Source organism: Protopterus annectens, chromosome 10.part0 (genome assembly GCF_019279795.1).
Source record: "Protopterus annectens isolate FY-2018-M chromosome 10.part0, PAN1.0, whole genome shotgun sequence".
NCBI classification, from domain to species: Eukaryota; Metazoa; Chordata; order Ceratodontiformes; family Protopteridae; genus Protopterus; species Protopterus annectens.
In genome coordinates, this window is record NC_056744.1 from 385,545,147 (window position 1) to 385,572,728 (window position 27,582).

At 43.8% G+C, this 27,582-nt stretch overlaps 1 protein-coding gene across 3 annotated transcripts in view; it reads right to left on the minus strand.

Annotated features, from left to right (window-relative positions):
• EDEM3 (ER degradation enhancing alpha-mannosidase like protein 3) overlaps nt 1–27,582 on the minus strand; it is a 1,015,437-nt gene that overhangs the window by 117,548 nt on the left and 870,307 nt on the right. For all 3 annotated transcript variants that reach the window (XM_044085305.1, XM_044085306.1, XM_044085304.1), the window contains one exon: nt 24,504–24,689. In XM_044085305.1, coding sequence (XP_043941240.1) covers nt 24,504–24,689 — 186 coding nt within the window. The remainder of the gene's footprint in view (nt 1–24,503; nt 24,690–27,582) is intronic.

Genomic DNA, 27,582 nt, shown 5'->3' on the forward strand with positions numbered 1-27,582 from the left:
TTCATCCCTCATCAGGCCCATCATAGAATACAATGCCCCTTTTGGGATGTACCTTACCCGACACCTGCAGCAATTAGAAAGACCCCAAAAGTATCTCACCAAGAGGATCAAGGGTCTCAAACAGATGCCATATGCTGCTCGGTTAAAAAAACTTCAACTCTACTCAGTTGCATACCGCCTACTTCGAGGCGATCTATGCCTGACATACAAAGCTATGTCAAATCCAGAATTAATGGACATGCTCCACCTCAGTAAATCTAAATCCCTTACAGCCACACGCTCGTGGGACTTGAACCTCAGCACAGAAATAAATAGAACTTGCTGGAGGGACAGGTTCATAACCCAGAGGCTCCCTTTGCTCTGGAATAGAATTCCAGTTCATGTGAGGCAGAGCACCTCACTGAATCTCTTCAAGAAGAATCTCGATAGGTGGATGGGGGATCGTAGGTTTGTCCCAGGGATCACTCCCGTGTCACTATTAGACAGAGGCACAGTAAACTAAACCTTAAAAAGGGCACAGTATACTCAAATCAAGGGGTGGCGTAAGCCATACAGAATCGGGCTAGGCTTATAATTGCCCCAGGGCAGATAGCCTAGTATGAACCTATGAACCTATTTAATCTTAAATGTCTGTTTACTTGTATTTTGTTGAGACCGTTTATTCTGCTTTTTGCCAAAATTCATTGAGGGGTTGAAAATATCTCTTACAAAATTTGGAAAAGGAAAAATGAAAAATCTTAGAGATTCCCTGGATCAACTTACCCCTTTCATCACACGTTTGATCACCTCTACAGCAGAAGGGACAAAAACTAAATCTATATCCAAAGGGGAATTTAAAATCTAATTTTTATCACCACCTAGAAGGTTCTGAGAATGCAGTCAGGCAGACCTCCTCAAAACAGTACCAGTGGCCATAGCACCGTTAACTGAATCATACAAACACTGCAAACAATGAGTAGTGACTTGTACAATAAGTAACTAAATTACTTAAAGCATATTTTGCTAACAAGAAGAGACTGCAGACAAGGCATTCTTCATACATGTATCACTTCAAATGTCCCAGTAAACGCACACATACATACCACCTCTCATCCATAAAAGTGATGAAAATCACTGCAATACATCTATGGTAAGTGAAGGTAGCAGACTTTGCATAATGCTGCACCATATGTACCTCAAACATCTATAATACAGGCTGTTCTGCATCATTATTCTTATGCACCAATCAAATAGCTAGTAGGTAAAACACAAGGATGGTTTGTGTACCAATCAAATAGCTAGTAGGCAAAGCATAAGCATGGTGTTTGATTCAAAAGTATGATAGTGAGCTGCTAACGAGGTATTTCTTTGTCAGACTTTTCCATGTCTCTGAACAGAGACTCTCTCTCGTAGTGCTAATTAATGTAATTATTAACTCATGACATATATTCACAAAGTTACTAGAAAATAAAAAGAAGTTATATAATTACCATAACGTTCCATCCGAGCTGTTGCCTTTCATTTGTCTTCAACCTGAGGGACCTGCCTCGGCCGCATACTTCAGCTCCGGATCCAAGCTCCTCTCTCCTGCCCATAGTGCCCCCGTCTCCCTCCGGGTTCCTATTACCATGTCGAATTCCTGAAACTTTGAAGCTGAGAACATCAAACTCAGATGTTCGAAGTTCCAGGAATTCGAACACAAAAAAAAATAAATAAAACCCCTAACGGCAAGTTAAGTGCTGCAAGCAGGGGGGCAAGCCACCCTGCACCCCCCACACCCCCCGCTCTTTAAATATACCAACTCAGAGATCGCAATACATTGTGGAAAGGGAAGGTTTCCCTTTACCATACTGTAGTGCGATCTCGGAGTTGGTATATTTAAAGAGTGGGGGGGTGCCGGCCCCCCACTCTTGGGGGTGCAGAGGGGCTTGCCCCCCAGATTGCAAGAGTTGTCTATGTTTCTTTTGTTTTTATTTATTTTTTTCACCTTCTCAAAGTTCTGAAACTTCGAACATAAGGTTTCGACCTTATGGTTTTCGGAGTTTCGGAACTTCAACAAGGTAATAGGAACCCTCTCTCTCCTCCCCTCAGACCGAGTTTGTTGTAGAACAGCAGCACCCCAATCTACAACAATATCCCCATAACAAAGAGCCTAGCAAGGGGAAAAAAACAAGCCAAAATAGAGGGGCTAAGACTTTTCCTTTGGGTCCACTACGCAGCTCACATAAGACAGGTGGAAGGAGGGAGGGACGGTTGAAGACAAATGAAAATCAACAACACAGATGGAACATTAAGTACATAACTTCTTTATCTGAAGTTGTTGTTTTCATTTGATCTTCAACCTGAGGGAGACAGTCTTCAGCCACCAATAAACCCTGGGAGGTCCTCATGGAAGGATGTTATGGAGCATGGCTGAACCAAGGGATGCCCTGCCCGTGGAAAGAAGATCAAGTTTATAATGGGAAATAAAAGCGTGCGGAGACGCCCAGGTAGCTGTAGAGCAGATATCATCTAAAGAAACCCTGGACCAAAAAGCCTCAGAAGTAGCTATGGACCTGGTGGAATGCATCCAGATAAGCCCTGGAGGAGATAAACCTTTGGCTCGATAGGCCAATGAGATGCATTCAGAAATTCATCGAGCAATAGTAACTTTAGAAACTGGCTTACCAAAGAAAGGTTTAGAAAATGAAACAAAGTTTATCAAACTTACGAAAAGATTTTGTTCTATGCAAATAGAAATGCAGTTGCCTGTGAACATAAAGCAAGTGCAACTTGTACTCTCCCTTATTCTGGAAATTTGGTAAAAAACCTGGCAAATTGATGACCTGGTTAATATTAGACTCTGATGCCACCTTTGGTAGAAAAGCTGGATTAGTCCGCAGTGACACCCTATCTTTGTGTAATGCCATACAAAGGGGCTTGATAGATCAGGCTTGGATCTCTGAAACCCTCTTGGCCGAGGTAATCGCAATCAAAAAGGCCATCTTCCATGACAGAAACTGCAACTCAATTGTGGCCGCTGGTTTGAAAGAATGAGAAACCAGGGCCTGCAACACCAATGTGAGATCCCAAGGGGGTGTTAGGTCCTTAACTGGAGGCCTGAGGAGGAAGGTACCTTTCAAAAAGGCCTTACAAAGTTTGAAAGAAGCCGAATTCTTGCATACGTGAAAGCTAGAAATTGCTGCCAGTTGTACCTTAACTGTATAGAAGTTAGCACCATGATTAAAAATATCCACCAAAAAATGCAAAATGGCCAGAACTGGCACAGTGAAAGGATCCAGGTCATGTTGAAAAGCCCACATCGAGAAACTCTTCCATTTACTCGAAGAAACCTTCCTTACAGAAGATTTGTGAGCCACTACCAAGATTTTCTTGACAGGAGAAGACAGCCAGAGAGCCCTCACTATCATGGGAACTGGAGCAGCCAAGCTGTGAGCTTCAGGCTAACTAAGTCTGGGTAAGGAATCCTGGAGGGATGTGTGATCAGATCCGAAACCGGATCTAGTGTCCAAGGTGGACACACTGCATGAGACTACAGAGAAGGGAACCAAATTTGGCGAGGCCAGAAAGGGGCAATGAGGATCATTGAGCTACCCAGTCATCAAGCATTTTGATTAAACTTGAATATTAGAGGAGCGGAGGGTAAGCATACATTAGACTGGAGGGCCAAGTATGGACTAGAGCATCTCTGGGGGGTTCACAGTGAAATACCCACTGCACTTCAAGGAAGGAGAGGCGAAGAGATCGCAGCAAGGCTGACTCTACTTTAGAAAGATCTGTTCTGCTACTGAAAGATTCAGAGACCACTTGTAAGGCATCAGAATAGACCTGCTGAGCCTGTCCGCTAGTATGTTGGGCCTCCCCAGAATGTGCGTTGCCACCAGAAAATGGCTGGTGGAGATCGCCCACTCCCACAATCTCATGGCTTCGCAACAAAGGGGATAAGAGCTGGTCCCCCCCCAATTTGTTGATGTACCAGACTACTGACATATTGTCTGTCTGTATGGCAGCAGTCCCCAGAGGAAGATAGGGATGTATGGCTTGTAATTCTAGAAGCACCGGCCTCATCTCCAGGACACTGATATGCAGATTGGTCTCCAGAGAGGACAACGTGCCTTGGACCATCCTTCCCGTGCGATGCCCCCCACCCCAGCAGGGAAGCATCCATGGTCACCATGATTGTGGGGGAGGGAAGACCAAACGGACGACCTTGAAGGAGGACCTGGGATTGAAGCCACCAAAGAAAGGAGTCCTTGCAAACACGTGACAATCGATCAGGATGTGACACGGGAAGGTCTAGCCAGGACTACTGAACTGCTAAAGTCCATTGAAGAACTCTCATATGAAGTTGTGCAGTTGGAACGACAGTGATCATGGCTGCTATGGACCCGCTGGGGGGAGTTTGGCTTGAAAAATGTAACTCACATGTCAGAGTGGTAATAGTCTGCCTGGAGGTAGAAACATCCTGCCCTGGGTAGTATCTATCTGAGCCCCTATGAAATCAAGAACCTGCATTGGTGCCAGTTGAGATGTCTTTAGATTTATGGTTATACCCAGGTACTAAGCAGTCTGAAAAAGATGATCCCTGTCTTGAATCAGTCGATGACTGGAGGGAACAGAAAAAAGCCAATCAGGGGAAAACCTGAAACCCCTGCAGCTACAGGTGAGCCGCCACTACAGCTATCATTTTGGTGAATACCCAGGGGCAGTGGTGAGCAGAAAGGGGAGTGCTCTGAACTGAAAATGACTAGCTCCCAGCCGAAATTCTGATAATGATAATATGTGTCTTGGAGGTCCACCAAACACATCCTGTCATTTATCTGCAGGAAGGGCAGAGTGGATTGAAGGATGACCATCTTGAATTTTGTCTTGGCAACCGACAGGTTCAGTGTTGAAAGATCCAAAATGGGTCTTAAGTCCCACATTTTCTTTGGCACAAAAAAGAACCTGGAATAAATGCCTGATCCAGACTGGTCTGGGGGAATGGGATGGATGACTAGTTTTTCGAGCAGCCTGGAAATTTCTACATCTGCCTGCTCCCATTGCATGGGTGTAACATCCGGAAGGTGTTTGGGAGGGACTGGGGGATGAAGAAAGGGGATTGAGTATCCTCTGAATATTATTTGCAAAACCCAATGATCATCGTGATGGACTCCCAGAGTGTTGGGTGCAGAGATAGGCATCCCCCGACTCCCTCCAGAGATGAGCAGTCAGGCAACCCTTCAGGGCTGCTGCAAGGGTCTGTCTGGGAAGAGATCCTGAGAACTTTGATTTCTCAGGCCACATCTGCCACAAGGGCGGTGTCTGTCATATCCCCCTCTGCCTCTGGGGGAAGGCGAATCCTGAGCATCCTGGGAAGAGCCTTGAGATTTCTGGAACCATATCTTCTTTACCCCCACTGATTCCTAAAGAAGGATTGTTGAGGGGTGGTGAAGTGGATTCCAATGGCAGACAAAGTCTTCCCGTCCTTCTTGCTCTGGACTAAGGTATCCTGAACCATTTTGCCAAACAGGGTGGAACCATCATAAGGGGAGTTGGTGAATGACGCCTTGAAGGGCTCCAAGAAAGCACAAAGCTGGAGCTAGGAGTGACACCTGATGGTTACGCCTCTCCCCGCAGCCCTAGAGGCACCTTCTGTAGCATGTGAAAGGAGCCTCATGGAAGTATTAAGACAGAAGTAAGGGCGGCCATATGGAAGGAAAACACCTTCTTCTCCTCTGCCGACATGAACCCTAGGGCAGACTCAGCAACCTCTTTGATCGGGCCCCTCTGCAGTCTGATGACATGTGCCATGTAGTTCAGCGCACAAAAGGCAAATGTGGCTAAAGCATAAGTCCACTTCCTGAAATGGTCCATGACCTGAGACTTCCTGTCTGGAGGATGGACCGCAGAAATCTCCTGTGTGAACTCTTTCTTGGTGGCCACTGCAACCACAATGGCATCGACTGGGGATCCTATTGACCAATGCTGCCTATTTCAGGTAGTGCTAAGTACTTTGTCCAGGCACTTGGGGATAGGCTCAACTGTATCCAGTTCCATCCATGCCCCAGATGATATCAGATCCACAAGGGTATCTGCAGGAGGGAACAGCCAGGAGGTAGAGGGTCCTGTGCCAAACGCCTCCAGGAATACCGACTCGTCCGGGTTGGCTTTTGGGTAGACCACCCACCACGATGACGCAGGATCTCCATGATGTCTCTAAAGGAGACATCCTCCAGAGGTGATTGAGGGGAACCCTCCCCCCTTCCTCCAAGTTGGTATCTTCTGTGAGGGACACCGGCACAGAGTTCAAGTGCCTCCTCTTGCATATGTACTTCCTCAGGGGGCTCCTCACGGAAAGATTCTGTGTAGGACTCAGAAGCCTCGGGAAGTTCCTGGGGGAACCTCCTGGGGAAAGTGGAAACAGGCTGTCTCTAAGGGGGCAGGATGGCAGACTCCGGCCCAGAAAGAGAGGGAGCCAGAACGGACTCTGAGGATGAAAGTGTCAGTGGTCTCAAAGGGGCTAAGAGGACCCTCTCCACCACAATGAAGGCAGAAGGCAAACTGATCCCCAAAGCTGAAATGGCCAAGGCCGGATCTGCCGCTCCCTGTGCCAAGAGAGGAGCCAGAGCCAAGCCTTCTGATGTCAAAACTCTGACAGGAAGAGACTATTCTAAAGGCCTTGAAGTCGTGCCAATCCCTCAACACTGGGGAACCTTCGACCCAATGACTCCAAAACCAGGTATTGGATTGGAGAAGGAGTTATTGGTAAGAAGGAAGACTGTATGCCCCGGGCCCCAGAGGGGGATGGAGCAGGCAGGAGTCCCAACTGAATCTGAGCCTGGATGAATTTCCGCATCATCCTGTCCACCTCAGCTTCAGACAGGCTCCAAGAGGACCAGATAGACGATGCCAATGACCCGGGCCTGGAATAGTGATAGGCTGAGGCCAAGAAGGGAGATTGAGCCAGAGTGACCTCCGGCAAGAAGCGAGGTGACTGGAGCTGGAGGGAGCCTGGACTTGGATCCTGTCAGGTCTTGGCTGGGGGCTTGGCCGAGGAAGAGCAGTCGGGGGACCACATTCTAGGCTGGTCCCACTCCTTATGGTGGTGCATCTCCCCGTCTCCTGTCATCTTGGTGGGAGGTTGCGTCCCAGAGGTCGGGGCAGAGGAAGATTAAGTGGAGGCCTCTGAAGACGGAAGAGGAAAGGAGGCCTTTCAGAATTAGCTTATTCTTCCTGTCGATCAATGCACAGGATTGAAGCCCGCACAGATTGAACAGGAGGTATCAAGGTGGGGCACAACCAAGCATACCATGCACACAGTGTGGCCATCTGAAGGGGGTAGTTTATGGCCACACACTTCGCATTCCCTAAAGTCCGGCTTTAGAGTCTCTACCATGGCTAACAGGAAACAGATGCACGCACACACACACACACACACACACACACACACACACACACACACACACACACACACACACACACGCTCAATAACTAGAAGGAAGAGAAAAGAAGCAAAGGAGTTTTTTTTTTAAGCACAGAACCGACGCCTGATTGCAAAGAAAAGGTAGGGAGAAAAAACGATTAGTGAGAGTAGGAAAGAGATGAAAGAACTATAAAATTATCACTTACCCACTGAGGTAACTCGGAGCTATTGGATCACGCTGCCGTTTGAACGCATGGAAAATGAGATCTGAGGGGAATAGGGAGACAGGGGCATTATGGGTAGGGGAGGAGCTTTGGAGCTTGGATCCAAAGCTGAAGCATGCGGCCGAGTCAAATCCGTGCCGGATCCAGGTCCCTCAGGTTGAAGATCAAATGAAAACAACTTCAGATCATACATTTCTCTTGTACAGAATATCCCATTTCTGTGAGTGTCCATTGCTAACCTCCATGGTGACTGGTCATGCCTAATGCTATTCTGCTATGCATCCAGTTAGAAAATTCCAGAGATATTTATATTACATTTATGCAAACATGCATACTGTTTTACTAAACATGTGTAAACATCTTCAGCAGGCAACAGCACATATTAGTCACAACTTTGACTGCATTACATAATCTTTCGTTTAATGCCATGTCATACTACATAAACACCTTATGTTAATAATTACATTAACCTGAAAAATATGACATATTCATAACAATTCTGGAAATCAGCCTAGATGTTTTTCTGTTACAAAACATCGTACTTGTCAGAGGATCCATTCCTAACCTCTACAGAAACTGGGCAAGTAAAGAGCTTTTCTGCAATGTGTCCTGGTGGACAATGCCCGACACATGCACAGAAATATGATATTTACACAAATGTGCATATTGTTTTACTAAACATGTATAAATATCTTCAGGTATTAATGGTAAAACTTTTGAAACATTAAGTAATCCTTTATCAAGTACCATAGAGAACCATATAACCTTTTTTTCCAAGTTATGAATATAATTAACACATGACATACATGCACATTATTTCTGAACCTTGTGTCAACATTATCAAACTAACTTAAAAGGATAACAGAACACATTCTGCATAATGATGCACTTTGTTAACAAACAATGAATTAATCCCTACTATCTGACATTATGTACTGACTGTAAGAGTAATGGAGTGACCAGTACATTCTCAATGGAAACTTTGAAATACACTAAACGTATGCTGGAAGCACACCTAAAATGCCTGTGCTCAAACTGTCTAGACAAAATGACAAATTGATTGGTGGACCCTGGCCAAAATTCATGGACAGTGTGTCATTAATAGTCAAAGTAAAAAAGTTAACCGAACAGCATATTTTACATAATTATGCACTTTGCTAACAGTATGAAGAACAAAGTTCTACTGTCCAACAACACAGACTGATTGTAACACTAATGCTGTGACCAGTACATGCTTAATGTAAACTTTTACATACAGTAAATTTATGTTAGAAGAGTACCTAAAGTGGCTGTGCTCAAATTGTCTAGACAAAATGTTAAAATAATTGGAGGACAGATGCTAAAAGACATGGACATTGTGCTAATATTAGTCAAAGTAACTAAAAAAGTTAATGGAACAACTCATGCTGCAATACCCATGTCCTTTCTAACAGTGCAAAGTACAGTTGTGTAAAATCTTACCACAACAGTAACTGGTCTTTCCTTCACTGTTGCAATATTCCTTATTACTGGGATTCCCTTGTCTAGGTAGTCCGAAGTCCAGCCAGTATACAAAAGTCTACTGCTGTTTTAAGCTATGCTGTACGTCACACGTATGCTCCTTGCACAGCATAGGGCATAAAGGTGATGTTCGGATGTACCATCCTCAGAACTGATAGCTCCAGTAGGAATGCTAGACCAAGGAAATCCAAGAAGTAACCAGTACACCCAGGAGGGAAATGGACCAGGGGGAGGAGGGAGGGAGTGAATACTGCAACAGTGAAGGAAAGGACATCTACTGTTATGGTAAGATTTTACACAACTGCACTGTGTCCTGTTCACTGGTTGCAGTATTCCTTATGATTGGGAGAGTGCCAAAGCTCAAGAAGAAACTTGAGAGGAGGAAGGACCAGCAGAGCCCTCTAGGAAGCCATGAAGGATGGCCCTAGCAAAGCCAGCTCTAGCTCTGGAGATTCCGTCCAACTTATTCCATACAACTTGTGTTGCTTGGTAAAAGTATGTACAGAAGTCCAGGTAGCTGCTTCGAGAATAGAGTTAGTTTCAAAGCCCTTGAAAAAAGCACCAGAAGAAGCCACGGCTCTAGTAGAATGAATCTTTACAGAAGAAGGAAGACTCTTGCCATGAAAAAGTATAAGAAAAAGAAATAGTCTTTGAGATCCAGGAATAAATAGTTTGTTTAGATACAGCTAAACCTAGGGACCTAGGATGAAAAGAAAAACAACTGATTAGATTAAGCCTTATCCAAATAAAATCTGGGTTGTCTATGCACATCTAAAGTATGCAGCACCCTCTCATTTGCAGATTGTGGACTGGGGAAAAAGTAAGCAAATTAACAGACTAAGTGACAACTCATTAACCACCTTGGGCATAAAAGAACGACTAGTACACTAGGACACCCTGTCCTTATGAAACACCAAAAAAGAAGGACAAGCCATAAGGGTATGAAGTTCAGGCACCCATCTGGCAGAAGTAATTGCCAACAAAGGAACACTCCTCCAGGAGCAATGTTGCAAGGAAGCTGAAGCAGCTGGCTCAAAAGGAGACTGGGTCAACTTCTCCAAAACAAAATTAAGATCCCAGGGAGAAGGAACAGGCTTCTTGGGAGGTCTACCACGAAGGACACCTTTAAGAAATGGTTTAGCTTCAAATCTAGAAGTTAAAGGAGGATATAAAAGCAGACAAGCACAGACAGCTGATAAGTGGGCCTTAACAGAAGAATAGATCAAACCAGCATTGAGCAATTCACACAAATAAGAAAGAACCAAAGGAACATTCATAGTAAGTGGATCCAGTAACAAGGGAGACATCAAACAGAAAACCTCTTCCATTTGAATAAGTAGTATTCCCTAATATTTGATTTCATTGGCCTCCTGCAAGACTCCAAGCACATCCTCAGAAAAAAAGTGTCTATGTGGAATCAAAATCCTATCATCCACATTGTCAGTTGAAGGCTGTGGACAGGTGGGGATGGATGAGAGATCCCTTTTCTAGTGCGAGTAGATCCACCTTGTGAGTTAACTTGTGATGATTGCCCTTGGCTAAATGCAGAGGAGGAGGGAACCAATGCAGTCTTGGCCAAAAGGGAGTCACCAACAAGATTTTGGGAGCATCCTGTTGAATTGTGAACAAGACTTCTGGAATGAGAGGAAGTGGATGGAATGCATAAAGAAATATCCCCTTCCAAGAAAAAGGAAGGGTGTCCACCTTCCACACCAGAGGACCTGGGACTCTAGCACAAAACAGAGGAAGTTGTCTGTTCAAAGGGGAGGCAAATAGATCTACTTGAGAAGTACTCCACTGGTTGGCAATGTCCAGAAACGGATTCACTTTAGAAGCTCAAAATATTGAAATTCAGTATTTTGTGCCCATAAATTGGGATCCTGACAAGAGCGAAACCTCAGAAGCGCGAAATTCAAAACCTCGACTACCGGAGGTTTTGAATTTCATGCTTCTGAGGTTTCGCTGTTTTTATGGATTCAGGTAAGTGTGTATGTGTTAAGGGTTTTGGGTAGGGGCTGTGGTGTGTGTGTGTGCGAGGAGAATGTAGCTTGTGTGGTGGTGTTTTGTGTGTGTTTGTATGTAGTGCAACCTTGGAGTTAGAATATTTAAGTAGGGGGGTTGTTGGGGGCGCAGCCCCCCACATGGAGTGTGCTTCTGTGTGGGGAGGAAGGTGTGTGTGTGTGGAGTAGAAGTGTGAAATTCAAAAATATCCGGTGTACGAGATTTTGAATTTCGCTCTTCTGAGTTTTCGTTGTTTTAAGAATTTGACTTTATAGCCTCGAAATACTGAATTTTGACATTTCAGTATTTCGAGGACATAAAGTGAATCCCAGAAACACATCCCTGCGAAGCATCCATTCATGGGCTTGAGTTAAGGACCTGCCCGGTGTGTCTGCCACACTGTTTTGACCTGAGGGAATGTAAACTGCCTGAGGAGTCAACTTGATACTGAACAGCAAGCTCCCATACCAGGAGTGCCAACCCGGCAAAGAAGGTAACATCCTGCCCCCCCCCGTTTGTTTATCTACCACACCACTGTGGTATTGTCTGTATATAACTTGAAAGGTCCTGGGGAGACAAGAGGATGAAAAGCCTGAAGCAGCAGGAGAAGAGCTCTCATCTCTTTGATACTGATGTGCTCCTTCTGCTGAAGAGGCAAACACCCCTCCTGTACCTTTAGGGAGCCAAAAACTGCTCCTAACCCCACATCTGAAGCATTTGCGAATAATTCCTGAGAGGGAAGAGGGGGATGAAAAGGGAGCCCTGGGTTTAGAGACAACTGCTGGATCAACCAGTGAAGTTCCTTGTTGAGACAAGGAAGAAGATGAACTACAAAGTCTAGAGGATGTGCACGCTGAAGCCAGACTGACTTCGTAAACCACTGAAACTTTCTCATGTGGAGTTTGGCCAGAGAGAACACAGGGATGGTAGATACCATGAAACCCAGAGCTCTCAGTAACTCCCTGGCTATAATGGAGGCCAGAGGAAGAAGAGTTTTTCAGAAGGAAATGAGTGCTAAGGCTTTGGGAGGAGGATGGGATGCCAGCATTGGCACCATCTGAATACTGCAACCTAGAAAAACATGATCCTGAGAAGGAGTCAGAAAAGACTTTTTGAAGTTTAGTGTGAACTCCAAGCTCTGAAGAAGGGAAATGGCAAAATTAAGATTTTGCAACAGGATCTCTGGAGAGGAGGCCTCAATTAGCAGGTCATCCAAGTGAGGAAATATTTGGATCCCCTGAAACCTGCAAAACGAAATCACAGTAGTGAGGCATTTGGTGAATACCCTTGGGGCAGCAGAAAGGCCAAAAGGCAAATCAGAGGAAAAATGCCAGGAAGCAACAGAGAAATGCAAAAACTTCCTGAAAAGGGGATGGATCGGAATATGGAGATACGCATCCTTGAAATCCAGAGACACCATATAAGCCTGAGGAAGCAAAAGAGGAAAGAGAGTCTGAAGGGACAACATTTGAAAAGTGGGCACCTTCAGAAAAGTATTTATAAAAGACAGGTCTAGAACTGGTTTCCAAGTACCCCCTTTTCTGGGAACTAGAAACATTCTGGGGTAAACTCCCCTCCTCCTTTGGAACACAAGACACCTCTTGAAGTGTACCCTGAGTCAGAAGGTCTCGTAGTACCTCTGGGGGAAAAATAGAGTTGTTCCCAAGGAGGCTGAGGAATGCCCATAAAGGGGGGATGGGATTTCCACACCATGAAATACTCCTGGAGAATAATGGACAGAACCTATGAATCCTGAATAATCTGAAGCCAAACAGGAAGAGACACAGAAAGACAAGGAGAAAGAGGAACGTGGCTAGGAAGAGATGGATAGTCTGGCAACACCTGGTTTATCTGGAAAGGAAGACATATGAGTACCTAATGTGTGAGTAGCCGTAGCAGGAGGAGCCAATTTGCCACTCTTTTTGCCCTTAGTAGGAGGCTGAGACTGCCTGTGAACAAAGGCAGGCTTTTTGGGATAAATTCTTCAAAATTTAGGAACAGGAAAGACAAACACATTTGAGTTCCTGTAAGGCCTTCCCTTTATCCTGAAGGATTTAAACAAGCCAGCAGCAGCTTCTCCAAACAAGTGTTTATTATCACAATGGGTATCCATCAACTTAGCCAATAGGCAGGCAATGGTTGAAGTTGAAGCCAAGAATGCCTCCTCATCACTCAACCAAAAGAAGCCCTAGAAGAGGCATCTGCTGCATCATAACTACACCTGATGGAATGACAAATCACCTGACAGGAAGTCCCTAACAGGCTAAGAACAAAGTTTTACCATCCACAAATGTTGGCAGCAGAAATTATTTACTTATTTATTTCAGTTTGATGACTGGAGGCATCCACTGGGCCTAAAAAGAGCCCGTTTTTAGTGGAGGCCCAGGAAAAAAGCTCCAGTAACAATGACAAACATATTAGCATATACATACACAAAGCAAAGAAGTCATACAGCTTTATGCAGCATTCTACACTAAAAAAATTCTGCATTCTACAATAATAATAAAATCTAGTAACTGTACACTCTAAGAGTCATTAACAGTGAATTACAACTGAAATTTCACATTCCACAATAACAGTAGTAAAAATCTAGCAAGAGAACAGTCTAAGGGTCATTAACAGTGAATTACAATTGAGGACAAGAAATTGTTAGAAATAAACTAACAAAATGTGGAGGTTAAGGAGGAGTAGGAGGGCAAATGATGCGAGTGCAGAGATGATGCACAGGGTTAGAAGGTGGGTTTTGATATAGGAGGGTCCTATGTGGGGAAGGAGCAGGGGCATTCCAGCTTTGAAGATAGGTGGGAATGGAGGAGGGATTCCCGCTTTGAAGATAGGTGGGAATGGAGGAGGGATTTAAAGTTAAAGTGGTTACGAGTATTTCTAAGTGAGGGAAGAAGACAGTTCCATAGTTTAGCTACAAAAAAAGAAATAAAATGATTAAAAATTCCACAGCAGCATCCACCGGGTAGCCAATAGCTGAAAGATGATACAAGTAAAAATATATCCATACCAGGTTTATTCAACGTTAGCGCTTTCATAGTGATAACCACTACTTCTTCAAACAATAAAAACCTTAACAACATAGAAAACATATATATATATATATATATATATATATATATATATATATATACTCGTTTCAATTAAATATTCAAAACCTATAAGTTACAAGACAATCATCTTAAAGGAACAGCATCACTGTTTCATAAAACCAGCATCATATAACACTAAAAATAAAATATTAAAACCTTATCAGTGTGCACCTATGTTATTTAAAGCATGCATTATTTAAAAAGCATACGATTTTTCAGTACAGGTTTGAGTGGGACCCTGTCATTGAGTCCTTTACCCATGTCTGCCTTTATTCTTATAATCCACTCACCGTTCCAGGAGTTCGCTGTTGTAAATCTTTCATGTTGTGGTCTCGCCGTTACAAGAGACGACGTTCTGGTAAATCAACATTTTCAAGTAGAACCTTTACAAAGGAATGCTGCAATATGACAGGGGTCATATTAGATGCAGCTATACTAGACCTTGCTTATCGAAACAATGCTGAAGACCTCCACTCACCCACCACTGAAACCCAGGGGACATGAGAAGACTACAAGGGATAACTTAAGTGCAATTCATGTCTTATCTTTTGGCAGCACTAAGGTCATTATTTACTTATCACATCCCTGTTTTTGGGACTCAAGTAAAATAGTATTTGTACTTTTCTGAACAATTTCAGTTGGAATAGCTCCATTTATGTCTTCAGTTCTTTTATCCTTCCATTGAACACTCGCCATCCTATCCTTCCTCTCCTAATTCGTTAACGGACTTCAATCTCCATTTATTATACAAGGTGAAATAAAAGATAAAGCATAGAGGGAGCAATAATGAATGGCATCATTCGGGTGGGCAAATAGCAACTAAAATAACAGTAAAAACAAATTTAAAAAATGTCAAATGATGGACAGGCACAAAACATTATGCAGACAAAAATACTGCAGTGTTGATGCTTTTTGTGAGAAAGTCAAACTGGCAAGGTCAGAATAATCCATCTAGCAATGCTGGTAATATACAAGTGCTTTATACATCAACCAAGAAACCAAGGAATTCTGGTATCAGAGCAGCACTGGTCTTCAAAGGGACAGAGGCACTGCTGAAAAAAAAAAAACAACCCTGAAAGAAGACAAATAAGCTAGGTAAAATCCAGCTACTGACTTACTGGACAACCTCATATTAACTGTGATCTTCTCATGTGTTTAAGCCATATATAAACCTAAACTGCCTTATAATCCATAATATGTATTCTCAATCTGAATCAATACATTGCATTCTGTTTCTTGTCTTGATCCTTGGTGTCTGATTGAAAACGGCCTTCAGAATAGCCCATCGCATTATAAAACATAAATAAAAAGGTTTCTAGATTACTTTGGAAATGTCCTTTGCCCAATACAAAAGTGATGCTTGTGATATTATCCAGATTCAATATGTTTGCTTAAATCACTTCAAAGTCTCATTCAAGATGGCTGTTAATCTTCTCCCCAGAAGGCATTGCTTAAACTCTGCAATCTCTCTGTACATCTTCCTCACAACTAGCAATTGTTACCTTTCACATCTTCTGGTATACTGCTGTTATAAGGTGACAGTAACAACATTTCACTTCATGCTATAGATAAGGACACAAGCGTACAAATGAAATAATCCATAACTCTGAATAAGGATTCTCCCAGACAGCACTTACAGCATTCTATTAACCAGCTCTCTAATATTCCACAACGTGTGATCCACAATTATTGTAAGCCAAACAATTTAATTTAAAAGGAAACTCATTCTCACAGTTGGAGTTAAAAATATACAAACATACATAAAACAAAAGTTATGTTTTTACTATAATGATGCATCTTTGCTGTCTGTTTCAGTCTTTCTTCAACTGATAGGTTTTGGATCTAACCTCCGATCAGACTTTGGCCACTTTCCAAACTTAGGATCCATAGCTCAAGCTCCTCCCCTTACCCATAACCCCCTCTATATATCAACATTACCACAGATGAGTTTGCCCACAATCCTAGGACACAGGACCAAAACAATAAAACCGTAACAATGACGCTATATAGGCCTAAGTAAGAGAAGCAGACAGTATCAAAGGTAGGTTAGTCTGGAGCTTGTGAAAAAGGACCTTTATTGCATAACTCACAGGTTGTATCAGAAGTCTAAATAGAAATCTTCCAATAACAGAAGGGGGACTGGAGAGAGAGAGATTGAGGAAATATGGAAAAAGCAGAGATGTATCGTTATGGTAAGAACATAACATTTGTATCTGATTTTAGTCTTTTCCGTCTGTTCCTCAACTGAGGGACAGAGTCCCCAGCTGCTTGGAACTTTAGGGTAGTCTTCACAGCAGAATCAAAAGCCGCCCTCTCCCAGCAAAAATTTTCAGTTTGTAATGAACAATAAATATATGAGCATTAGACCAGGTGGCAGCTGCACAAACGTCATCAACTGAAGCCCTAGACAAGAAGGCTTAAGAAGTGAAGACAGACCTTTTTGAATGTGCCCTTGGAGTTTTCTGAAAGGTCAGACCTTTATCATTATAAACATGAGGAATACAATCTGTGAGCCATCTCGCTAAAGTCTTTTTTGATACAGGCTGACCAAATTTTGCAGAGAGAATGAGAAAAACAATTGGTTTTATTTCCTAAGGGGTTTAGTTCTATGGCAGAAAATCCTAAGCTATGTACATCCAACAGATGAAGCATGTATTCTCCTTTGCTGTCAAATTTAGGAAAGAAAACTGGAAGGTTAACAATTTGATTGAGCATCATCTTTGAAGCTACTTTAGCTAAAAAGGATGGATTTGTGCATAGAAAAACTCTGTCTATGTACAATTAGGGATGTTGGTGACAAGACTTCTGGCTGAAGTACTGGCATCTAGACAAATGGTTTCCATTAGAGAAACTTTAAATCTACTTGTGAGGCAGCAGAACATATCTGCTCAACTTGTCCTCTTAACACGGACTTTCCCAGAATGCATGTTGTCATTAGAGAGTGATCGGAAGAGACAGCCCACTACTATACTTTCAGTGTTTCTCGATACAAAGGGTAGGAGCGAGTTCCCTTAGTTTGTTGATGTTTCAAGACCACTGACATGTTGTCCATCTGTATCACAGTCATCCCTATAGGGAGAGCAGCCTGCAAATCTAGGAAGATTGCTCTCATTTTTAAAAGAATGATGTGCAGTTTGGCTTCCAAGGGAGACCATGTGCCTTGAACCGTCTTTCCCAGGCAATGCCTCCCACCCCAAATGGGAAGCATCCATGGTCACTGTGGCCTTGGGCAAGAGGGGAACAAAGGGGTGGTCTGAAAGAAAGTACAGTTCTGCACACTTAAATGTAGATGTTTGAGTGTATTCACTGTTGCAGTCATCACCTGTGGGCTATCCCTGCTGGGGTAGCCCTCGGCCAGCCCAAATACCAGAATCAATGTTTTTCTGTGTCAGCGGCTGTTCCCTGTACACTGACGTCAGGTCGTCAGTGCTATAAAGCAAGGCAGCTGATGCCATTACATCTGTTTTTGTTGCCCTAACCAGTCAGAAGCCCCAGGAAATATGGCAAAATGGTCCTGATAGTTAACCACCACCCCAAGATGCTTATGTCTCCCTAATGAAAGAGGATATAAGGGGGAAGGAGGGAGGGAAACCTGGATTGCAACAGTGAATACACATGAACATTTACATTTATGGTAAGTGTACTCAACTGTACTATGTTCTGTGTGTTTCACTGTTGCAGTCATCACCTGTGGGAGGCTTCCCAAAGCTGAGGAGAGGGGTGGAAGGATTATTTAGAGACCTAGGCATGGGTAAGCAAGCCCTGCGGAACTGCAGAGGCAAACCCTGCCCTAGCCTTAGAGAAAAGAGGAAGGTGGTAATGCTTTGTAAAGGTATGGACCGAGGTCCAGGTGGCAGCTTCCAAGATGTCCCTGGTGGGAACTCCTCTGAGGAATGCTGTGGCTGTGGTAGCTGCCCTAGTGGAATGGTTATGAATAGACTTAGGGGGAGGTTTCCCATAAAATCTGTAGCAGAAATGGATACCGTGTGATATCCATTTGGAAATAGTCTCCTTGGAAATAGCCTTCCCCTCTACTCCTTGGGCAAAACTGACAAGAAGTTAGTCCATTTTTCTGAAGGGTTTATTACGGTCCAGGTAGTATTTGAGCTGTCTGTGCACAGCTAGAGAGTGCAGAATTCTTCCCCCCTTGTTTTGAGGGTTAGGGGTAAGAAGCTGGGCAGATAAATAGCCTGGTCGAGAGTCACACTAGATATCAGCTTGGGCATAAAGGAGGGATTAGTCCTAAGGGAAACCCTGTCTGCATGGAAAACGATGAAGGGCTCAATGGCCATCAGTGCCTGAAGTTCAGAAACCCTTCTGGCTGAGGTGATAGCTAGCAAAAAAGCAGTCTTTCAGGACAGGTATTTCAGTTCTGCTGAAGCAGCAGGTTCGAAGGGTGGTAAGGTTAGCTTTTCCAAAACATAATTTAGGTCCCAGGCTGGCGTGGGTGGCCTTTTGGGAGGTCTGATATTAGAAGCCCCTCTGAGGAATTGTTTAATCAAAGGATGAGAGAACAGGGGCTGGTCTGTATTAAAATGAGCCGAAAAGGTTGAGGCATGGATTTTAACAGAAGAGTAAGACAGGTCACTATTGAGTAATTCTGCTAGATAGTCCAGGATAAGAGGGACAGAAGGTTGTGAAGAACTGGCCCCTCTGGACTGGCTCCAGGAGCAGAATCTTTTCCATTTCCCTGTGTAAGATTTTCTGCTGCTGGGCCTTCTGGCCTCTGTGATAATGTCTAGGACCTGCTTGCTTAGCAGAAGCCCCTTGCTTACCTTGGGAGTATCAGCCATGCTGATACTTTGTGAGTCTGCAAGTCTGGGTGCAGCATCCCCCCCCCCACTTGAATCAAGAGGTTTGGGATCTGAGAAAGCTGCCTGGGAAGCTGTGATGTCAGGCTGCGCAGTAAGGGGTACCAATGTTGTATGGGCCAATCTGGAGCAATGAGGATGACCTTGGGTCCCTTCTCCCTTATTTTGATGAGTACTTTGGGAATAAGAGGCAGACGGGGGTATGCGTACATGAAGAGGGAGCTCCAGGGGAAGGTCAAGGCATCCACCTTCCATGCTAGGTGGTGATGCTCCCTGGTACAGAATTTCTTTAGCTTGTGGTTGAGGTACGAAACAAAGAAGATTTCCCCACACTTGAGTGACTTGCAAAAAGATATTTCTGTGGAGCTGCCATTCATGGGGGTCCAGTAAGTGTCTGCTTAAGTGGTCTGCTGGGGTGTTGTTGATCCCTCGTAGGTAATGGGCTATTAGGTGTAATCCCATGGAAGAAGCACTCAGCCAGAATTTCATGGCTAGCCTGCACAGAGGGTAGGAGTGTGCCCCTCCCTGCTTCTGGATGCACTACATTACTGTGGTGGTGTCTGTTTTGATAAGGAGAACTCCTGGCCTGAGATGGGGTTGGAAGGATGTCAGAGCCCTTTGCACTACCATCACTTCCTTCTGGTTGATATGTAAGGGAAGGTTTTGGGCATCACAAAGACCTTCGGTGCAAATGCCTGCTAGGTGGGTGCCCCAAGCAATGTCTGAGGCGTCAGTGGTGATGGTCTGCCCAGGAGGGCGGAGGATGAAGGGGAGACCCTGGTTCTTGGCAGAGGCCCCTGCCCACCAGAGAAACTCGGCACCTATACAGGGGAACAGAGGGAGAGTGGTCTCTAGAGGCTGTAAGTGTTGATAACAAAGGTTCTTTAGATACCACTGAAGTTTCCACATGTGAAGCCTGGCCAGAGGAATTAGAAGGATGCAAGATGCCATGTACCCCAAAGACTTGCAGGAACTTCCTCGCTGTGAGCTATGGCAGGGGCCAAACATTTCGTCAAAACCCTGGGAGCAGTAAATAAGCCAAGGGGAAGAGCAGAGAACTGAAAGTGCTGAGCCTCCTTTGAAACACAGGAATTTCCTGCAGGATTCCCTTATGGGGATGTGGAGGTAGGCATCTTTTAGATCCAGGGTCACTAACCAGGCATTTTTTGTCAGCATAGGCAGCAGCTGCTGCAAGGTTAGCATTTTGAATTTGTGGACCACCAGGGAGGTGTTCAAAATGGACTGATCCAGGTTGGGGCGCCAAGTGCCCTCCTTTCTGGGAACAAGGAATAGCCTGGAATAAAAGCCTTTGCCAGTTTGATCTGTGGGAACAGGTTCTACTGCCCCCTGGGATATGGGAGTCTGGACTTGTTTTAATGCCTCTGCCCACTGACTTGGAGACAAGTCTGGGTACCATGATCTTTAAGACCCATTGGCCCTTTGTTACAGACAGCCAATTTTCTTTGTAGAGGGACAGCCTTCATCCGAGCTTTTGGTGGGTGCAAGGAGGGCAGAGGGGGGAGCGGGAGTCATTGAGAGTTTTTGCCACAAAGGGATGGCTTAGAACTTCCTGCCGTAGAGGTGGAAGTGGTCCACGGTTTGATTCTCTGTTGTCCCTGCGGTAGGGACCTGTATGGTCTGTCCCTGTGGGGCTTAGCTTGCCCCTGTCTGCTAGGAGCAGGAAAGGACCAGTGCTTAGAGGGAAAATTCCTGCTGAATCTAGGAGGCTGAACCTGAAAGAAATCTTTTACTGTTTGCATAGATTTTGCTTTGTCTTCCATCTTTTTAAGCACCTCTTCTGCTTTTTCTCTATACAAGCGGCGTTTATCCAAAGGTACATCAATTAATTTAGACTTGACATGATCATGTAGAGGTTGTGCCTTCAACCATGCACATCTCCAAATGACAGACCCAGATATTGCTGCCCTGCTAAAGGCTTCTAGTGCGTCATATCCACAGTGTAAAGAATGCCTTGCCACTTGACAAGTACAGTGCAATAAATCTGCTAACTCCTTAGAACTGGCACAGTCAGGAAATGTAGAAATCTTTTGCTTTAATAGTTCCAAAGGGGGTTGTTGATATTTTAACATATGGAACTGACAGTTAAGAGCTCTGATAGTTAAGGTTGCAGAGGTGTAAACTTTTTTACCCCATCTGTCCAGAGCTCTGGCATCCTTATCAGAAGGAGTAGGATTCTTTGCAGAACTAGCCCTGGCTCCTTTAGGTCCCTGTGTAATTACTAGAACTGGTAGTGTGAAAGACCTCCTCGGAACCCAGTGCCTGTGTCGCAGCTCCAAAACCAAATGCTACATATAAAGAAATCCGAATCCCTCAACACCACACACTCCAGAGACCTCAACCTCATTACCAAATCAACAGAACATGCTGGAGGGACAGGTTCATAACCCAGAGACTGCCCATGCTCTGGAATAGACTTCCCATACATGTCAAGCAGAGCACCTCACTGTACTTCTTCAAGAGAAATCTTGATGAGTGGTCGGGAAACAGAAGGTTCACCCCTGAGATCAATGCAGTGGCTCTACTTGATAGAGGCACTGGGAACAAACGGGCGGCATGATGCCAGGGCACATCTATGGGCTAGGCTTGTAAAGGCTCCAGGGCCATTAGCCTAGTACACACCTACAAACCTATGAACCCTTGAAAGAGCCTTAGAGTAGCTGGCTTTAGAGTGTCTGATGGCAGTAACTACCTTATAGTCTGGGCAGAGGGGCATAGCTAGTAAATCTGTGCCTGCTTTTCCCAGGTGTATACACAAAATGAGTTGCTTGCTGTGTGAATGGAGTGTAAAGCCAGCACCACAAAATAAATAGTCCACTTAAAATGACCAAAGCTCCAACCATAGGCAGAAAGTAGTGACTGAATCCTGTAGTAGTTGCAAAAAAAAAAAGCTTTATTTTCTTCCAAACAGCAACATTCTAAAGGTTAGCGCTTTTGTGGTTGTATCACACCCCTTCATCAGACCATAAAAAGCTGTTAAAAGCATGAGTAAATATAGTATTCCTTAAAATCAATCATCCTATCACTGTGTTACACCAATTAGTAACTTAAAGAAATATATGCATACATAAAAATATATACTTATATTGCCAACAAATATACAAATATTCGGACATCATATAAATGTAGAACATAACTCCATGTATATGAACATATAGATAAAAATAACTACAGTAAAATGCAGTGCCCTAAAAATGAATAGATTATGTTGCTTGCAAACTGTTTGTATATACACCTTCATGTATACACAATTGCTAAAGAACAACATACTTTTCCCAGGTGTGTTTGTGTGTGTGTGTGTGTGTGTGTGTGTGTGTGTGTGTGTGTGTGTGTGTGTGTGTGTGTGTGTGTGTGAAAATCAAATCTCAAAGAGTGTACATGTCAGCTACTTGAAGCAGGGACACAGAGCACTAGTTTCACAGAGAGGGTGTTGGAGGACTTGGCATGGACACTCTGCTGAGGACTCAACTCTACAGCTGTGCTAATGGGGAATTTTACTAGGGGCCTAGAGAGAGAGAAAGAGAAACTGACAACCTGGGCTGAGCGTGTTCCCTGTGTGCTCTTAAGGGATACTGTACTTGATGCAGAGAGCTGCATCTGGAAATATTGTGGGTATCTATCTTTGCTCCAAGTAAACGTCTCTCTCCAGTGTTAGTGGTGAGGATTCAGGCTCATTGATCACTGACCCAGAGAGGGGACACCACAGTTGGTATTAACAATTAGTTGGGGTGTGGGGGGTGCAGCGGTGCTTGCCCCCTCCCTGCAAAAATGTTGTTTGTGTTCATGGTAGATGATGTGTGGATTTTGTCTGTTTTTTGATTAATTGCACTATCAACCATATGGGTTTCAACAATGTGTTTGTTTCGATAAACTGACATTAATCCATCCCAAACATATTAGGTTAAAACCTTGGAAACTTTAGCAGCCTCACAGCCAGCCAATTGAAGATTTCTACACAAGTGATAAATTCGGACAAGATCCATGTATTATGTAAATGGTTTCAAGATGATAGAAGCATTATATATGATTCAATGTTCTACAAGCAATTCTACAACTCACTGGTAGCCAATATACAGAAAGCAGAACAGGAAAGTATGGGCTACCCTCTGTGGGCCCGTCAGTATCCCAGCAACTGCATTAAGGATCAGCTACACAATCGAAATAATGGATTGCTGTTGTAAAATCACTACTCAGCAGAAACTGCTTGACCAAGGAGATAATTCTGAGATTAAAGAATAACTTATCAGCTGACCCCTGGTCCCCCAGAGAACCAACAGCATCAAGAAAAAAAATGTATTGCAAGTGAAATCGGCCCATTGGGACAGCAAGTCCATATAGGTCTCTAGCCAGTCCAAAACAAGTATTGCTGATGATGTGACTCTCTGGAGACAACTATTATGTTTTCCATTTCAGAATATCTGAAAAGACAGATGTCTAAATCACTACGGTGTAATATGAGATAAGATCTAACAAGTGGCATAGAGGGGTATCTTCCCATTCTGCAAGCATTCAGCAACAGTTAGTGTATTAATCACTCCAGCCAGATCTCTTTCCACAGAAATGACAGACACCAAAAGGATTACAGAAACATGCACTGCTTTTTGATAAATAGTACAGTTAAATACTATGAACTTAGCCAGTCCGCTAGCACACTGGCACAGAAGCTGACATTCCATCTATGACAGCAACAAACAGACTTGGTCTGGAAGGCTGGATGGGGAGAAAAAGGACCAACAATTTCTCTCTGCTCCTCCAAAGAGGAGAGGGGGTTCAAAGGTTAACCATACTGTCTGTAATCTTCAGCAGAAGCTATAAGTACTACAGCAAGAAGGGGGATGGGAGATTTAAAGAGGCAGAGATGTCTGCTCACTCAGCTAGGTACAAACGGTTGACATGCTGAGCACTTCCAAATTCCTTCCTTGGCACCATCTGCCAAGTAACACACTAAGGGCAGTTGCAAAACAGTTACACAGCTACATTCCTCATAATTTCCTTCTGGACATGGGGAATGTGAGGGAGACACGAACATAACAGGGAACTCGCCAACAACATTCAGTATTAAACAAGAACATAACTGAGAACCAGCCAACAACATTCAGCATTAAAGACAAACATAACAGGGCTCCGGCATTAAAAATGAACATAACAGAGAACAAGCCAACATTCAGTATTAAACATGAACATAACAGGAAACGAACATAACAGGAAACCAGTCAACAACATACAATATCAATATGGACCGATGGTCAGTAGAGGAGGTGGAGGTGAGGAAGAGGAGGATGGGTGGTGACCTGCACTTTGATGATGGTAAAGAACAGGCAAGAGGTAAAAAAATATTAATAAACGCCATGAATTTCACCCACATTTTTACATCACATGTGACATCAAAACAGACTTTTCTAAATGTTTCTATCAGCCTCCCTGTTCCAACAAGCATTTGCAGTTTATGATGGTTTGTTCAGGCCCTTACCTCGATCTTTGGCTTTGCTGGACAGCAACACTTCCACTTCTTTGTACTCCAAGTAGGCATCCAGGATGATTTTCCCCTCCTTCATGAAAAGAAAGAGCATGGGGATTGAGATGTCATCTGTGCTCTTCCCATCTCCAGCCATCTGAAAAAGTGGAGCTGTGTCACTGCTGCTGCCTTCATTGTCATCTAGGGAAGAAGGGAGCAATCTGTCAACAACCAACACAGTTCTCTCCAGTCAAATCATCACAAAATGTCAACTGCTACCTCCTTCCATCAAGATGAAGGGTTGGAATATGAGAATATCTTTATTTCACAATTCTCTCTCTCTGAACAAAGGACAATGCATCTGTAAGTTTGTGTTCCTTTATGAAGCAAAGATGTACAGTTATGTAAAGCTGGGGTCATAATGACTACAGTGTTTACCACTTCAGTAACAGTAAAAAAAAACAAACTAAAAAATAGCAGTTGTCTTATTCTGTGGAGCCAAGTGAAGCTTTGCAATTACTACTTGATGTTATGATAGATAGGTAGCAAGTCCTCCCCTAGGTAAAGTCATAGCATGTGCGTGCGTGTGTGGTGTAAGACATACATCTGAGCACACACTAACAGTGACAGGTGTATGCTTTTTTCTATGAGCTACATCTCATAAATAATACTAGCAATAATAATAAACTATTTTCTATAGCACATACATACAGGATTCTGCAAACAGTGAGTGCTATTCACGTCTTTCCTTATACTACACCCTTCTTGAAGAAACTTACAGCAGAACGTACTGGTCTCTCTCTCTCTCACACACACACACACACACAACTACACACAAAATGCCATCATCTGTTGATGCTGGCTCAGTGTGCTCATTTGACACTTTTCTAAGGACCCATTGCCTGATTTTGGAATGGTCAGCTGAGGATGGCAGAGAAAGGAATGCAATCTTTAGCAGTAAAAAGGCAGCCCCCTGAAGTTTAATTGATTTGCTGCGTGTGAAAACTGACATATCATCACTGATCACGCCAAGAGCAGTAGGCCTTCATGTTTAAGAGGAAATTCAGCAAACATCTTGTATTGTCTGCTGTGGGGATCATAACAAGGATACCCTGGATAATACAGTTGCAGTTAGTTACTTATCGAGTCATTAAATTAGAAAATGGTGGGAAGGCTCTGGGCTTTTTGGGACAGCAGATCAAGGCTTCAAAAAGCCTTCAGATGCAGATAGAAGTGCAGGCAGCCTTCTCAGGATTTCACTTGAAGCCCTTGGTGGTCATAAGATCAGAGATCCGCCCTAGCTCACCCACATCAATTGCAACGGCTGGGGGATGACAAACCCCCTGAAGTCTGTCAGTATGAGCCAACAGCTACCCATACCATGCAACAATCAAGAGAAGATCTAGATGACAGAATCCATGGAGGTATTTGACTTGCTGGTACATGGGTCAGAAGACTGCAGACAGGATGAGCCAAGGGCCAAGGTTCTCATACTGGCTTTAGCAGCACTAGGTAAATGGAAAACATTCAGGCTTAAGACAAGGACTTGGGACAAATGGGTCTTGGGTTTTGTATCCTTGATGGATATAATGTTAGAAAACGGGACACAGCAGGTCCCAATGCTTTCCTATTTGCTCGTTGTATGTTATGCGCAGAAGATGACGGGGAGGGGATTAGGCCTGGTTGCTGTGTGACCAGTACTTTGACAGGGCTAAGGCACTTAAATCACCAAGATAGGATCTTAGGCACCCCATCTGATGGCTTGGCATTAAGGAGGATAAGGTTTATCCAGAAGGGGACAGCTAAGGATGGCAACACTACAGATGAACAGTGGCTGTCCTTTAATTCCTCTAGTGCAACTGGGTGGCATGCTGGTTTGTACAAGTCTGTAAGACCTACAAAAGGGGTATGGATGCTTTACAGGAGCTACAGGTCTTTGTCAGCAAATAGAAGGGCAGCAAAAATCAGGAAGGGGGGGGGGTCTGGTAGAGTTAATGGGTACAGGCAGTGGGTCCTTTAAGGGCACGAGCAGGACATACTGCACGGGAAAGAATGCACAGAATTTGAGATCCAAGCAACAGTTAGATGGGAAATGTTGTAGGAATAGTTATGGAGCTAACCCTTAAGGGAGTTAGGGACTCACTGCAGCAAGACTTTAGGTGACTTTTTTCTCACTGTAGATCACTGCCAAGTGTTACATGTAGTAATTTCAAACCAGTAACACTGCAGGAAAGTACTGACAGAGTTTTATTAGAGAAAGATGAAGGATAGTAGATGGGTGGGTCTATCTGTGGACTCAGTGTTCAAGCTCTTTAAGACTGCACCACAGGCTTAGTCCTAAAAACTGCTCAGAAGAATATGAGCTTATTCACCATTTGTCATTCCCAGTAGGTGAGTCATTGAAAGACAGCATTCAGTAAGTCAGGTAAGCAAAGTATAGTAATTTGCCACCCGGTGATGCAGTCAGGATCATAAAAGTGGCTCAAGAACCTTGGGCTACGAAACTTGACAGACACTATTTCACCTGTTGCCCATACAGGATCATGATCTACACTTCTGGCCTTGTGGATGAATGAGAAACATTTTTTTCAACAAGGTTATGCCCATGGAACATGCGGTGGCCTGTGCCACATGTGAAATATTCAGTATATATCTGCACTGGATTTGGGAATCAGCTGAGCCAGCCAGGACAATAATGCATTACCTGAATATTGTCCCCTTCACCAGGAAAGCAAATGCAATACAAATTAGGGTATTCTGACATTCCAAAGACTGTGCAAATGGTTAGGTGTACCAATGGTAGCAGATAAGATGGAAGGGCCTTCATAAACCTATAGGCTAACAGACAAACATGTCCCTGAATGAGAAAACAGATGTGATAAGAAACCATAAATTAAGCCTTGGAAGTAGTATCCTTGTTGGGTCTTTTTACCTTTGCAAATAGGGCAGTGACTCAGGCAGAGCTTAAATAAGGTCCTTGTCTTCACTGCTAAAGGGTAAGCAATAAAAGCATCACAGAGTTAAAAACCCAGATTCTACATGTATTGTTTTCACAACTTCCATTTCTTATATGTGGTGAAGGAAGATTTCGCTG